This window comes from Propithecus coquereli, unplaced genomic scaffold, assembly GCF_000956105.1.
Source record: "Propithecus coquereli isolate 6110/MARCELLA unplaced genomic scaffold, Pcoq_1.0 Scaffold339, whole genome shotgun sequence".
Taxonomy (NCBI): domain Eukaryota; kingdom Metazoa; phylum Chordata; class Mammalia; order Primates; family Indriidae; genus Propithecus; species Propithecus coquereli.
In genome coordinates this window covers 329,676-344,921 of record NW_012149052.1, presented here as the reverse complement: position 1 = coordinate 344,921, position 15,246 = coordinate 329,676, and the positions used below count along the sequence as shown (strand labels likewise).

The window sequence follows — 15,246 nt, the reverse complement described above, 5'->3', positions numbered from 1 at the left end:
GAAAAACTGGGAAAATCCTATTGATGTGGCTGTGCATTCTATTTGAAGAAGGTCAATAATTTCTCCTCCCCAGGCAATTTAGGCTTTTCTTCCTTCTGATTCTTCTTATGCCTGGACTGCTAAGTATCATTCCTTTTACTCCATTAATTTCCTGGCCAAGTTCACTGTCGATCAAAATTAAGGAAAAGATGTACTCCAGATGCCTGTCTCAGATAATTTTAGAATTTGAATTCTCAACACAAAACATCTGAAGGCACCATCACCTTTCAGAAATGGCCAAACTCACGTTCTGTGGTTTTGGAAAATGATGAAATATAAATGAGCGACACTCTCTCTCACATTATATCAACAGACATTTTATTGCGCACTTACTCAAAGAACCCTACCTATTGGTGGAGAGATAGGCTACAATAAGCCAAAACATGTGCCTTCATCGCTAGAACTGATTCCAATACTGAGTGAAAAGTAAATTGGAAATGAGAAATTCAGAGAAGCTGTTTGATAAAAGAACGTGAATCAACATGTTCAAGAAGACAACCACAGATTAAGTGAGTTCAAGGGTCAATCCTATCTGCTCTCTTGCAGAAAATGAGTTACTGATTAAAGAAAAATCTCAGCTAAAATCTTGATAAAAACAACTTTGCTTCTGTTAATAGATCCACTCATCATGGTAGAGTGGGGCCCAAAGGGCCAGACTATGCATGTTATTTTTTTACTCTTTGAAAGCAAAGCTGAAAAGATAAATTACTGGTATGAAATAAGTTATATCTTGCTCAAGGAGTTTCATACTAAGTTGTAACAATTTGCACTGGCAGGAACAGATGTTATCAAAAATGATTTTTCCAAGTGGATCATTAGTTATTGGCCTCTTTTGGGAGCATGTCAACTAGTTACTTACAGGTTACCAACATTCCTAATATAGCCACTTTCATCACAATCATCACGTGTGACAATGAAGTCACAATTATCATAATCATCATAAGTTAATTAGCAAGTATCAATTAAGGTACTGCTAATGTACCCTCAGTGGACCAGCATCAAATGATTAGGCAAAGTGATTAAAATTACCAAACCCCTACCCATAAAATGTTCCTCTTAAGTTCACTAAAGAAGGCAACATGGCCATCTCATTTATTAATACTATTTTATCCTTGGTGTCAGGAACAGTGTAGGTGCTTAGAAAAAAATAAATCTTTGCCAAATATAAATGAATGAATGAACAAATGAATAAATGCATTAATAAAAGTCTGCCTCCTAAGAACTTCGATTTAGTTGGGGTTTCCCAGGCTGTAGAACAAATATGGACCACACCTGAAATACAAGTTTGCTTTTTCTTGGAATTATCAATTATGAACATTTTTATTTTGTGTTAATTTATTGATTTAGTAAATACAAAGTTTTTAAAAAGGAGGTGCTATTATTCTAGCTCAGTCAGTCATGTGTTTGGCCCCCTAAATGCCCTTGGGTTAGTCTCACAGGTTTAAACTCAAGAAAGTGATGGAGATTTTCAAAATGCCATAATAGGAGTAGATCTTCACAAATCACAGAAAATTATGGTGACTACCTATGATGAAAGAAATAATGCGTGGAAAACAAATGTTAAAAAAATATTATGAAAATATTTGACTTTTTCTACCTGGGGAAGTTGCCATGATTGGAAAGATAACAAGATGAAAGAGGGCTGCCATGTGTGTGTGAGTGCCGGTGCATACTCTGTTAGAGTGCTGCCAACATTTCCAGCTATTAGCACGTTGGACTTCCATCTAAGTTAAAGAAATAGTCCTATGTAACTTGAGGCAGAGCAGAACAGCTGTAAATGCATCTCAGGAACACAACTGCAAATTCAAGATATAATAAAAGTACTCCCAGATAAATCACAAACACATAATTTCTTCTAAAGCACACAAAAAAAATCATAAAATACCCATTTCTTCTTTACTAATGGTTAAAAAAGAATGGTTAAAGAATGTTTGAAGTTAATACAAACAAAAATACAGTACAGTATAAACATTAGCACAAATAATCTTTTACCTATTCATGCTTCATTGATCCATTCATTCATTCAATAAGTATCAATAGGGGCCTATTATATATCAGGAACTGTGGGAGGCACTGAGGATTCCATGATGATTCTCATGGTTCCTGTCTCCATGGAACTTATCCAATGGGAAGAGTAATCATCACACAATCACACAGAGATGGGAAATTATAATTACGTTAAGTACGAAAAAAGGGATGTGCATGGTGATACAGCAAATGCAGCGAGGGACCTGGCTACTCAAGGAAGGCTGAGAAAAAGCTTACGGCGATCTGAAGGGAGTGTCAGAATTAACCAGGCAAAAGGGCATAGAGGGGCATCCAGGCAGAGGGATAGCATGTGTAAAGGATCTATGAAAGGAATAAACTTGGTGTGTTGTAGGAAGAAAAGTGCGGCCTGCAGGCTGAAAGCATAAAGTGATGCAGAAAATGCTGTAAGATGTTTGGAGAGATGGGCATGGGGCAAACCGTGTGCAGACTTAAAGGCAATGCTATTTGGGTCTTCATTCTTAAAACACCATATTGTTTGCATAAATAGTCTTTCAGAGGTGTTAAGCAAAGTAACTAAATGGGAAGGTGTTTTTCTTTGGTTGGTTGGCTGGTTGGCTGGGGGTTTTAATAATCATTCTGGCTACTATATGGAGAACAGACTGGAAGAATATATGGAGAACAGACTGGAAGAATTCAAAAAGTAGAAACTAGGAGGCAGGTACATAGCTATTGCGGTAGTGTAGTCGAGAGACAACAGTGGCTCAGACTAAGGTGGTGGTGGGGGGAAGGAGAGATGACAACTGCCTCAAGAGGTAAAGCAGCTTTGACTTGATGGTGGATTGGCTTTAAGGGTGGAGTCAAGTATGACATCCAGATTTCCATCCATGCACTAAGAGAAGGAACAGTGGAACAGGCACCTCTGGGGGGCTAAGATCATGAATTTGGTTTAGGGAAGTGCAGAGAAGAGTCAATACAGCAGGCCTGAGACTGGTATCCTTTGAAAGTCCTTCTTGCAAAGTTGGCCCTTGACTGGCATCTGGGAACGTGGATTTTGAGAGAATTCCCACCATTCCCTAATAAGAATGGCTCACTGCACCTAAACCATTTATGCAAACAATATGGAGTATGCTGAACACCTGCTTTCCTTCTGTGAGTGTGGAATTTTGGTAAATGGTAAGCAAGGAGTGCCTGTGTGATCATCCCCCAATAACCACCGTGAGTCCTGAGTCTCTAACGAGCTTCCCCAGTAGACAACTTTTCCCATGTGTGGTCACAGTTGAGTGCTGGAAGGAAAAGTGCTCTGTGTGCGACTCTGCTGAGAGAAGTCTCTTGGAAGCTTGAGCCTGGTTTCCTGTGGACTTTGCCCATGTGCCTTTTCTTTTTGCTGATTTTGCTTTGTATCCTTTTGCAGAAATAAAGCATAGCCATTAGTATGACTACATGATGAGTCGTGTGAGTCCCAGTGATTCACCAAACTTGCGGGTGGTCTTAGGGACTCCAACACGGGGTGCATATCAAGTATAGAGCAGACAGGAGCTCGTGGGATACTCTTGGCTGGAGACCAGACATGGGCCCATTGAAGGTGTGATCTCCGTAAACTCAATACCCAGTACAACTTTCCACGTGGAACTAAAAGTCAAAGCAGGAATGATCTTAAGAAAGTATCTAATCCAGATCCCTCATGTTTTCAGACGAACTAGGGTTTAGAGAGAGAAAATACCTTTCTAGAGGTCACAGAGCTAGTTAGCAGCAAACATGAGTACAACCAAACCATGTCTCAACCCCCGGCAATGCTATCATTTACTGCCTCGCTGGAACGTGTCCTTTCTCAGAAGGCCTCCTGCTTGCATCAGAATGTGCCACATGGTTGCAGATTTCTACCATGTTGCATTTGCAATTAAAACAGCTAAATGGAGTGTCTTAAAAGGATGATTTCCAAGCTGCCCAGGACAATAATGCCACAAACCCCACCAGATTTTATGAGTCAAATGACAGTATAAATCATTAGAAAAATGTGTGCCAACCACAGACACAGCAATGCCTCAAACTCTTGGAGTACTGAACATCATCCAGTTGGCTGAGAAAAAAACATGTGGCTTCGAATCATTTTTCACAATTACTATCCTAGCTAATTCATAGTTTTTGGCAGATATGCCCCACATGCATAATGGAACTCAGCTAATTTTCACTCTGCTGATCGACAAATATGATTTTTTTTTTTTTTCCTTTCAGAAAAACCACCCAGAGAGCTTTCATGAAATCTGAGGTAGTACTCAAAAAAATGAGCCCATTTGTTACGGTCTGCCTTTAAATAATGCATATTAAACAGGCCACCCAATATCCATCACAAAAAGTTCTACTGTGCTAAGATGACGAGTCAAGAAGACCAGTCATACTAACTACTAGAGTCTGAGAGTCAAACCAAAATGTCCAAGTCCTTCTTTCCTTTTTTCTTTTAAATTGAGCTTGCCCTCCATGTGGCAAAAATTACATGTATGCATGTACATGTATATACATTTTTTAAAGTTATTTACAACTGTTTTCTCCAAAATCATTATTAGTTTTTAACAGTTAGACTCAAAATACTACATGATCAATTTCCTTAAGCAATATTTCCATGACTAAAGGAATAAAAAAGCTTTTCTGTTAAACTCACATTTTCCCCCAAGTATCATTTCCAAGTTGTCTTCTTGAGAGACTGTTCATCAATAGCCCAACTGCTGAATTTCCATGTAGGAATGTGTGTTTTATGAGAATTTCAAAAAATGTAAATCTACTGTAAACTGAATAACACCTCCCACAAAGAGGAGCATCCTAGCAACAAGAGGGAACTCCCAACATGTGTTTCAAATTCAGCACCAGTGGTGACTCCATAGAGGATGAAGGGACACTTTACAATAGGGATCAGAGGGGAGTTCAATTATATAGATAATGTTCTAGTCTCCAGTTTAGGGCAGGTATTAGTTAGATTTTTTTGTATGTCTTAAATATTTTATAACAATTTTTAAAATATGTAACTCCCCGAACTTGCTCAATCGGCAGTTCCAGATCCTTGAGGAAGTCTTGTTTCACTTTGCTATCTGTGGAGTCAAACTGCATTTTCTTTAGTCGTGTAAAAATGGTCCCTTGTACCAGCTAGGTCCTTTAAAACCAATTCTATTATCCTGAGTTCCCAATGACTTGGGCAAATGCTCACGACCTTTCCTATCAGATACCCTTTGTCTCAGGAGCAGCTTGAAAGAATATACAAGCCAAGGGTATTTTCAATCAGTGCAGATAAAGTGAAAATATCTTCTCATATTAAAGCTGTCAGCTTCCCAAAGAGAAAACTGTGTCAGTAAGGAAAAGGCATAAGACTCAGAAAAAGTTAAATTGGCCCAGCGTGCTTCAAAATGCCTCATAAGTTTAAAAGCCTTTCCTTCCCCACCTGATAATCGGGCGACAGAAGCAGGTTGTGCTCACATAAACTTAGTTTATAGTATGGTAGGGACGTCCGTTCTCAGAGGGGTTCTGGGACCCCAGCATCCAGCACCAATTGGGAACTTGCTAGACATGCAAACTCCCAGACCCTGGGAAGGTGGGAGGGGCTCAGCAATCTGTTTTAAGAAGCCTTTGAGAAGGTGATTTTGCTGCCTGCTCCATTGAGAACCACGGGTGTAGAAGGAAGTTAGAAGAAGTGAGCGACTGCATTTGAACACCGAAGTCTGCCCCTGGTAAATGGTGTGACCGTGGGCAAGTTACTGAACTTTTCCATGCTTTAATTTCCTCATCTACAAAATGCAGATGATGATACCGCAGCTCCTGACTCACTGGAACACTGGTAGTAAGATGAGACATGTGAAAGCATGGCAAAATGCTTGACTCATACTAAGCATTCTCTACTAGGGAGGTGATCACAGATGTGCTTTTATTCTAAACTGCTCATTCATTTATTCAGTTAGAATTTACTGATCATTTACCACATACTGTACATTAGAATCACCCAGGGAGTTCTGATGAAATCCCACTGCCTGAGCCCCTCTCCATATGAGAACATAGACTCTCTGACAGTGGGGCCCAACCTTGCTCAAGTTAAAGCTCTCTAGGAGCTTTTAACGGAAGAAGCAAATCTGCAAGCAAAAATTACAGCCCAATGCCCAAGCAGCAGTGGCTGGATGTACACACACGATCCCAGGGAGACTTTTAGGGAGAAGTCGCTCGCTCAGCAAACTTTCTTTGTTGCCTACATATTCCTCCCACCTTTACTGACCTTCGTAGGAGGTGAAAATCATGCTTTTCTAAACTCTCATTGCTTGGTAACATGCCTGACAAAGAAGACATGCAGGAGAACTTTGTGGAGGCAACAAAAAGTGACTTGTATTTCTAGGATTGGGATCTTCAAATCCCGGAAACCTGAGCACAGTTCCTCAGGACACAGCAGTAATTATAAGGCCATTATCTCCATAACAAACTCTCGTAAATGCACATTTGCCTGAATATATTGCCCAAGCCTCAAGGCTAGACATAAGGGTTTCACACACCGGTTTCCAGGGGAGGAGTGACATGGGAAAAGCTTTTAAATTAATTAAAAGAGACACTCAGGCACACTTCATGCCATTCTTTAATCTCCATTCTCCTGTGATAAATATTGAATGACAGAAACAGGCCCAGGCTAACGAGCTGGAGGCAGGACCTATGAGAGTCAGAAGCACTGCTGCAGGGCCCAGGGCTCAGAAAAAGGGAGAAGGAAATCACACCTTGCCTTGGCTGTGTCGTTAACGTGCCACCGAACACCGCTCCGAAGAATACCCACTGGACATGAGCTCTCGTCCATCTTTGACTAATAGCAATTTAAACAACAGATAAAAAGGAACCAGCATGATTGCAATTAAGAAGTCAGAGAATAATAATAATAATAATGATTTACTGAGGGTTTTCTAGCATCAGGCGCTGTGCTAAAGGCTTCTCATGAAAAACTTCATTTGATTGTGGTTGACAGTCTCCACATGGCCCCCAGCGACCGTGCCCTCCTAACAGACAGGCCCTTGCCTCGCCCCCTTGCACTCTGAACCAGCACTGCCTCATGTTACCAACAGAAAATGACAATGGTAACTGGCTGAGGTTGCTGAGTCAGTAGTAACTGACTTCTGAGGTTAGATCATAAAAGACATCACCATGTCCAACAAGATCTCTCGCATCACCTGTCTGGGGGAAGCCAGTGCCATGTTAAGTGGACACGCAAGCAGCCCACGTGGAGAGGAACCAATCTGCCAGCCACACGACTGGGCCACCTTGTCTGAAGCCTGAGAAATCACAGGATCACAGAGGAAAGCCAGCATCACTGGCCTCTGAATTCCTGACTTGCAGAACCCATGAGCTAATTGTGGTTTCAAAAACTAAGTTCTGCGGTGTTTTGTTATGCAGCATACACAACTCATACACAAGAGCGAGACACCTTTATTGCTACAGTTGAGGAGAGTTTAACTGATTCGATCTGGGACAGACTAAGTGAAATGGCAGGGATTTGAATCTGGGTTTGCAGATTTGAGGGTCCCACCTCCCACTCTGTCCTAATACTCCTGACAGATAAACATAAGGTATATCTCCTATTTTCCATCCTTTCTGTTGAGGGAAAAGTAACCATTTCATAGGAATCTATGGCGGGCTTTGGTTGTCCCCAAGATACTGTGTTCAGCCTACACAGCACCCACCATTCTGCCTTGCATTTTAGTCATCTCTCTAAGAAAAGATTAGAAGCTCCCTCGCAATGTTTGTAAATAGTAGAAAGGTAAAGACGGGATGTTGTGCTAATCCTGTGGACACCGCTTCAACTTGCCTGCTTTGGCATGTCTTCCGCTTTCAGGCCTGGTGATCTTAGGCAAGCTCCTAAATTTCATGAGCCACAGATTCCTTGCTCTTATAACAGGGCCAATATTAACACACGTGTTTGTTCACACTGCATTAGAAAAATACTCAGAAAGTGCTTAACACATTGCCTGGCACATCGTAAAGTGTTCAATAAATGTTACTTATGTGGATTATTATTATCGAATAAGTGCTGAAAAACATCCAACGTTTTAAATGGCCAAACAAAAGCTCTTCTCTCAACCTTCCCTCATGTCAGAAAAAGAAGTTGCAGTGAAATATTACATAGCAGTGATTCTTCGAAGTGATGCAATCTCACTACGCCGGCACTGAAACCCGCAGTCACTGGCCTAGCCATGTGGCTAAAGACTTGGCCGTGGTTCCCACGAGAGTCCAGCCTGGCCTGCTGGCGTGATGAGAGGATCAGGAAGAGCTGCCATATATGTCTGTCGTCTAGTGGGACACGCATAGACAACGATTTGGCTCTTCCTTACGAGAAACAGACGGCAAGGAGGGTCTGCCTCGCCCTGGTCTTACATAGACAGGAGTGTAGAGGCAGTTTGCTTCCATCTGATCTCTTAATCCCAAAACATTCTTATCATGTTGTCAATGCAGACAAAGCTCCTTAGCTCCTGGAGCAATTACTCTAGTACCTTCCCTTGTGGTTCATTCTTTTTTGGTCTTAGGGCTAATAAGCCATTAGGTGTTTTACTGTCCCCTCACGTGACTCCTACTTAAAAGATGTTTAGATTCCCACCTCCCCTTGAACTTAGCTTTATGGCTCCCCCCTTTCTTCCCTTTAAACACAAGAAAGCTTTCTGTGTAAAGTTCTGTTTGGGCTCCACCATATTTCCATAACCTTCCACTTCTGGGTATGACTAAGCAAAAGGAAGCTGGGAGAAACACCAGCCACATTCACCCACCTCCAAAGAAGCACAGATTCCAGCAATGCAAGGTGCGGGGCTGGGTTCTCAGGGGGGCATACAGAGAGGGATCAGGACACAGAGCAGGCCCTCAGCAGGGACAGAGGGCCAGGAGACCAGGGGGAGGGAACAGGATGGCAAACGAGGATGCAGGGGAGGCCCCTGGAGCAGTGAGGGATGGGAGGATCCTGACCCTAAGAGGTGGGGAAGGGCAGAGAGAACGCTCCAGGCAGAAGGAATGTGAGGAGGGCATGGGGAATGCTATGGATTCCTGTCCTTTCTTCAGTTTGGAGACATTATGTAGAGAAGCAGGAATAGGGATTACAAAAAATAAAGTAGTATAGCGGAAAATATGCTGGCAATGTTCAGCAATAAAAATTTTCAAGAAAGAGAAAAGTAAAGGGCATTTTACACATTGTAGAGCAAATCAGTGACTTGCAGATTTCATGACTAACATGCTCTAATTCACTTCTCAGTGATCATGAACCTAAAAACCCTAAGGCTAGAGACGTACATTTTCAAAAGAGGCAATGTCAACTGAACTGGTGGATTACTCTTTCCAACATGTTAAGTAAGTTTTTTTCACTGAAAACCTTTTGATTGAACCACTGAACTACCAAGTCACACACTTTCCAATTATTTTTTCCCTGGTCTACTTTTAAAAACTATTACCTGAAGTGAGAGGGCACACATTAGATGGCATAAGTCTATTACCTACCAGCAGTCATTGCAATGATTTCCAAGAACCAATATCCATTAACTAGACTGGTTTCAGGCTGCAGTAAATGTGTATCAGAGGTAAACATGATTATTGATAGGTCTAAGGGTGTCTGCATCTTTGTATATTTTTCTATTCTCTGGCCCAAACTTAGCAAGCTACTGCACATAGTAAGCTCTCAAACAGAATTTCTGTGAATCAGAGCTCCCTTTTCTTTCCCCTTATTAGAATCAAAGATCTAAGCTCAAAAAGATACAGAAAGCATCATAGACCATGAACCAATTTCAAACGGTGGGTCCTGAAACAGGAAAAAGTCCCTGGTCATTATTTCTGCATCCTCCCAGTCCAACAAATGTTCCCCATACAATGCAAAACTGGATGACATGGCCCCAGGCCAGGCTTCCTTAGTGAACTTACCATATACCACATGCTTGGCCACTTTGGATCATTGAAGTAGGTAGACTGAGTACGACTGAGGTCATAATCCCTCTTTGTCCGTTTTTTCACCACTTGCTGTTGGATCCACTCCACCTGCCAAGAGGGAAGACATTTGGTGAGTGTTCAAGTTCCATCAGGGTTAGCACAACATAAACAAGGCATTTCCCATCTTGAGTCAATGCTATTTAAGTCACAGGCTTCATTGTGGCAACTAAAATCTGAGTCCAGGAGCTCAAAGATAGAAACCCAGTTTTTTGTTTTTAATTTTTAATGCAAGCAGGTGTTTTAGTTTTTTATAGACAGATCATTTATATCTCTCAACAACAAGCTGACCTTTTGGCTTTTTTGGAAAGCGTATTTTACTCACAATTTACTACAAGTTGATAGTTAATTTTTAAGGTATTTTTCATCCTTACCTTATACTAAGGGTTTATAAACTTTTTCTATAAAGGTCCAGATAATAAATATTTTACGGGAGGAGGGTGGAGGGGACGGGTATATGCACACACAAAGAGTGCAATGCGCACCACCCAAAAGATGGACATATTTGAAACTCGGACTTAGGGAGGGAGGGAGGGAGCAAGGGCAACATATGTAACCTAAACATCTGTACCCCCATAATATGCTGAAATAAAAAATAAATAAATAAATAAATAAATATTTTAGGCTTTGCAGGTCACCTGGTCTCTAATGCAATTCCTCATTCTATCAGTGCAAGCACCATAGATAATACATAAATGAATGGGTGTGATTGTGCCCCAGCGAAATTTTATGTACAAAAAGAGGCTATTTGACTCACGGGCCATAGTTTACAATCCCTGACTTACATAATGCACAAAATTTTTTAAATGTTCTGGGATCAAATGCTCCAGGATCACAAATTTTAAAAAATTTCTACTACACAGTGTGATGGAAAAGCACTATTTGGAAAATCAGAAAAGCCAAAGCCGTAGTCCTAGTCATGGCACAAAACTGGAGAAGTCACTCACTTTCCTCAGCTGTAGGCTCCTCACCAGCTCGAAAATTCAAACACGCTCGCTACATTCGAGTCTTCATATTTAGTCATAATCTTTGTTTAAACAAAATAACCAGAAACCCTGAGTTTAATACAAGATCAGTAACCTAATGGGATGGGTATGTATGGTAACATTTTCTTTTAAAAGGGTATCATTATGGCAACAGAAAAATAAGCATGTTCTAGTTTTAATGGAGTGTCTCAAATGCAGTATCAACCTTGGTGGCATTCTTCAATTTGTTCCTAAAATGTTTCTTTGTTTGATTCTTCTGGTGACAGCTAATCGCATCACAATGCTCTGAAATGTTTTGTTCTATCATTTATCGCTACTCTCCACAGAGGAATTAAAAAATGAGTTGAGGAGGAGGGAGCCTTCGTACTTCACTGCTATAATTCCATAGCCACCCATTCAGGAAGATGTTAAAATTTCTCTTGCCTACTCAATTAAAAGATTACTGGAGAAGGGCTCCTAAAGTATCCCCCGCAATCAGAGTGGAGCGGCGAGTATGGGCACACATGTATGGTTTTTATTTCCAGGAAACATTTTAACCTCTTCATTCCAAACACTCAGGAATGAGTTTCATTCACTCACTTATTCATTCAACAAGCATTAAGAGCCAGACATTGTGCTGAGAATATAAAGATGAGTAAGATTTGTCTTTATCTTTAAAAGACTTAACATTTTACCAGGGAAATTTAGCAAGTATTTTACAATTCTGCACCTCATGAAACTACAGTGATCTCCATGAATGACATCTGACACAGGCTCTATCACATTTAATTGACAATTACTTAGACCACTCATGATGATTTTGACTACGAAACTTATATGTACAATCCTTATCTTATATTACTGTCTATAGGTCTTATCCCAATAAGGTTGAACTAGTTCATGTTTGCGCACTTGGTAAAAGAAGGCTGCAGATCTGTTTAGACAGAACTCTTTTCAAAACTAATCCTATATTGGCAGTGGCCTTTCCTCACAGAGCCTTCATAAATTCCAAACTGCCAACCTATATGGGTGCACAAATCAGAAAGTGTCAAATCTCCCCCAGTGTGGACGCAATAAAGAGACTTCTAGAGATCAGGACAGTCTACACTGCGATGGGTGGGAGGGGATAATCATTCCTACAGTGACACTGTAAGAATGTACTTCTCCCTATTCACAGATTCAAATAGACAAATGGGATAAGTATGCGAAAAAACCAACTGACAGCCATTTTCCTAGATGAACTATAGGTACTAAAATAGAACAAAATATCTTACCAAACAGCACCTCTTCTGTAATTTTACCGAACAAAAATGGTTAATTATAGGACTTGGTGGCTAGAAGGTGGCACAGCAGCTCGGCATCTAGATTTGACTGCAAGTCACTCTGATCACAGGGCTGCGATACTCAAGAAAAGGTCAGTGGGGCTTTTTTTAGTGTCAAATACCATGTATTTTGCCTTGGTGCTTTATGGGTATAAGTATATAGCCCTATATTTTTTAGAAAGCGGGAAAAGCACCTCTTGGATCGGAAGGTTTCTATGACTGGAAAGACCATATTTATATTTTTAAACTATTATCCATATGTCTATCCTTGAGCTCTCAGAGAAAAAGTCAGAGGTAATGTATTGTACAGATTTCATTTCTTGCCAAGAAGCCCAATGCAAAGAATGGATACTTACAAATTAATTTTCATAAAGCTATGGTCAGCCCAGGAGAAAAGAATAATTGTGTGCATTCCTGCATTGATTTAACTTCTGAAAGTTCTATTAATATTTCCTATATGTTAAGGAACTACAGTTAACCTGTGAAAACTATGGGACCTTTGAAACCATCAGTCTATTCTCCATTATTTTCAATACACACGTGCTACATGGTTTTAAGGATGCTCCTCCCTCTACTCACAGCACTCTCATCCCTAGAAACGTGGTCCAGGTGAACAATGTGCATTTGCTTCTTAAGAAACTCCATCTAAAGATGTCCTTTTTCATCAGATCCAAAACACATCAGTTGATAATTGTGGGAAGTCTGTCCTCATAATCTCACCTGAACTTATATCTCACTATTTTGGAATTTACCAGCTTTTTATATTACATATGGGGAAGGCAACAGGAGAAAAAAAAAAGGATGTTATCATATGAATAGATATTAAGAAACTCCATCTAAAGATGTCCTTTTTCATCAGATCCAAAACACATCAGTTGATAATTGTGGGAAGTCTGTCCTCATAATCTCACCTGAACTTATATCTCACTATTTTGGAATTTACCAGCTTTTTATATTACATATGGGGAAGGCAACAGGAGGAAAAAAAAAAGGATGTTATCATATGAATAGATATTATGTAAGTTATTACATAAATATAAATGGGAAACAAATTATGCTGTTACTTTTAAAATGAACCTTGCAGTGAGAGGGAATCAGCCCTTTAGATATTAAGAAATATTAATACTAATGATTAACACATATACTGTTAGCACATACCTATAGATGTGTCAATGGAACAGAACAGAAAGTCAAGAAACTGAGCTGAAACATGTAAGAATAGAATGTAGGATAATGATGTTATCCTAAATTCATAAGGAAAAACACATTACTTCATAAATGGTGCTGGAACAACAACCAAGTGGGGAAAAAAAATGAAGCTGAAGCTACTCTCACATCTTACAACAGGATCAATTTCAAATGAATCAAATACCTAAATGTAAAAGTAAACAAATAAAACCACAAAAGTACCATAAGAAATAAGAAAGACTTTTGAAAATAATCTTAGAGTAGAAGATGCCTATCGAAGTATAATACAAATGAAAAAATGATTTAGAAAACTGATAAATTTAACTACATAAAACATCATGTAATTTTGAGACAGCAAAAGGAATATCAAAAGCAAGGTAAAAGACAAACTGGGAAAAGTTTACAGTTCCAACCATGAACAAAAGACTATCTCCCTAATATATAAAGAGTTTCTACAATCAATAAAAGAACGATAGGAAAAGGGGCAAAGATTAGGTGCACAAAACCTCTGGAAAGGTAAATCGAGTTTCTTAAACATGTAAAAATATACCTAGCCCGATGCATATTAAGACAAAAGCAAATTAAAACTAAACCGAGATAGCATTTTTCACCTTTGAGATATAACAATCTAAAGGTTGATAATATACTGTTAGTAAGAGCATGATAAAATAGTCATCCTCACATAATGGTGAGGAGAATGTAAATGTGTCCAACTTTGTGGAGGATAACTGGACAATACCTTCAAAAAATAACAAAAGATGTAATTCTACTTTCAGGAGTTTACCCTACCTATTCATTTACACACGTGAACACACAAGGTTATTTACTGAAGTACTGCTAATAAGAACTAAAAATTGTAAACAATCTAAATACATATCAATTGAGGTTAATTAAATAAAAAATGGCATATCAGTACGATGGAACACAGCACAATGTAACCATAAAAGAGAATCAATTGGACTCTATGCACTGACAAAGAATCATCTCCATGATAAAGTTTAAAACAAACAAACAAAAAAAGTAAGGCACAAACAGTTTATAGAGGAGACTACAATTTTTGCATTTCTCTGAAGTGATTACACACAAACAAACCTGATAACACTGATTGCTTTCTGGGGGGAAAACAGGGTGACTGGGATATAGGCACAGGAGGAAAACCTTTGCATATCCTTTTATGCCTTGTTACTTCTGAACCACAGGAGTATGTTACCTATACAATTAAATTTTTTTATATCATGTTCTAATATGACTTAAATATTGAGAAAAGTTGGGTAAAGTAACAAAAAGAAGTGGCTGGCATTGGAGGAGCTTGGCTATTCTCTTAGTTTTGTTACCAGTCACCTATGTGATCTTGCAAAAATCTTTGTGGGCCTCTTTTCACCCTGCAGGTTGACTGAGCAAGCCCTAGTCTAGTCTCTTTCTTCTAGCTTTGCATTTCTTCCCCCATAGTCCAGTTCTCTGGTTTGACTGGGAATAAAAAGTTTGTCAAAAACAATAAGAGAGGTGAGGTGGATGTTTAGGTGATAAACAATTTTAAATGAACCTGTGAAGATGCAAGATTAATATTTGGAAAGGAGGGCAGTAATCAGATTACTCATTTCATAATCTGAATGAAGCAGTTGAATATAAAATGGGTGGGATTCTATATTATGCATTTTTTTGTATCTTATTTTGTATATTTCTTATGTTTTTTGACAAAATTGAGGAAAAGAACATGAAAATATTTCTCCTCTCTGTTTTCTTCTCTGACTCTGAAAAAAAAAATAGAGTGGCCTTGA

The 15,246-nt window shown here is 39.4% G+C and overlaps 1 protein-coding gene across 2 annotated transcripts in view; it reads right to left on the bottom strand.

Moving 5' to 3' along the window:
* Positions 1-15,246, bottom strand: part of PCSK5 (proprotein convertase subtilisin/kexin type 5) — a 436,684-nt gene that overhangs the window by 336,925 nt on the left and 84,513 nt on the right. For both annotated transcript variants that reach the window (XM_012650669.1, XM_012650668.1), the window contains exon 3: positions 9,931-10,044. In XM_012650669.1, coding sequence (XP_012506123.1) covers positions 9,931-10,044 — 114 coding nt within the window. The remainder of the gene's footprint in view (positions 1-9,930; positions 10,045-15,246) is intronic.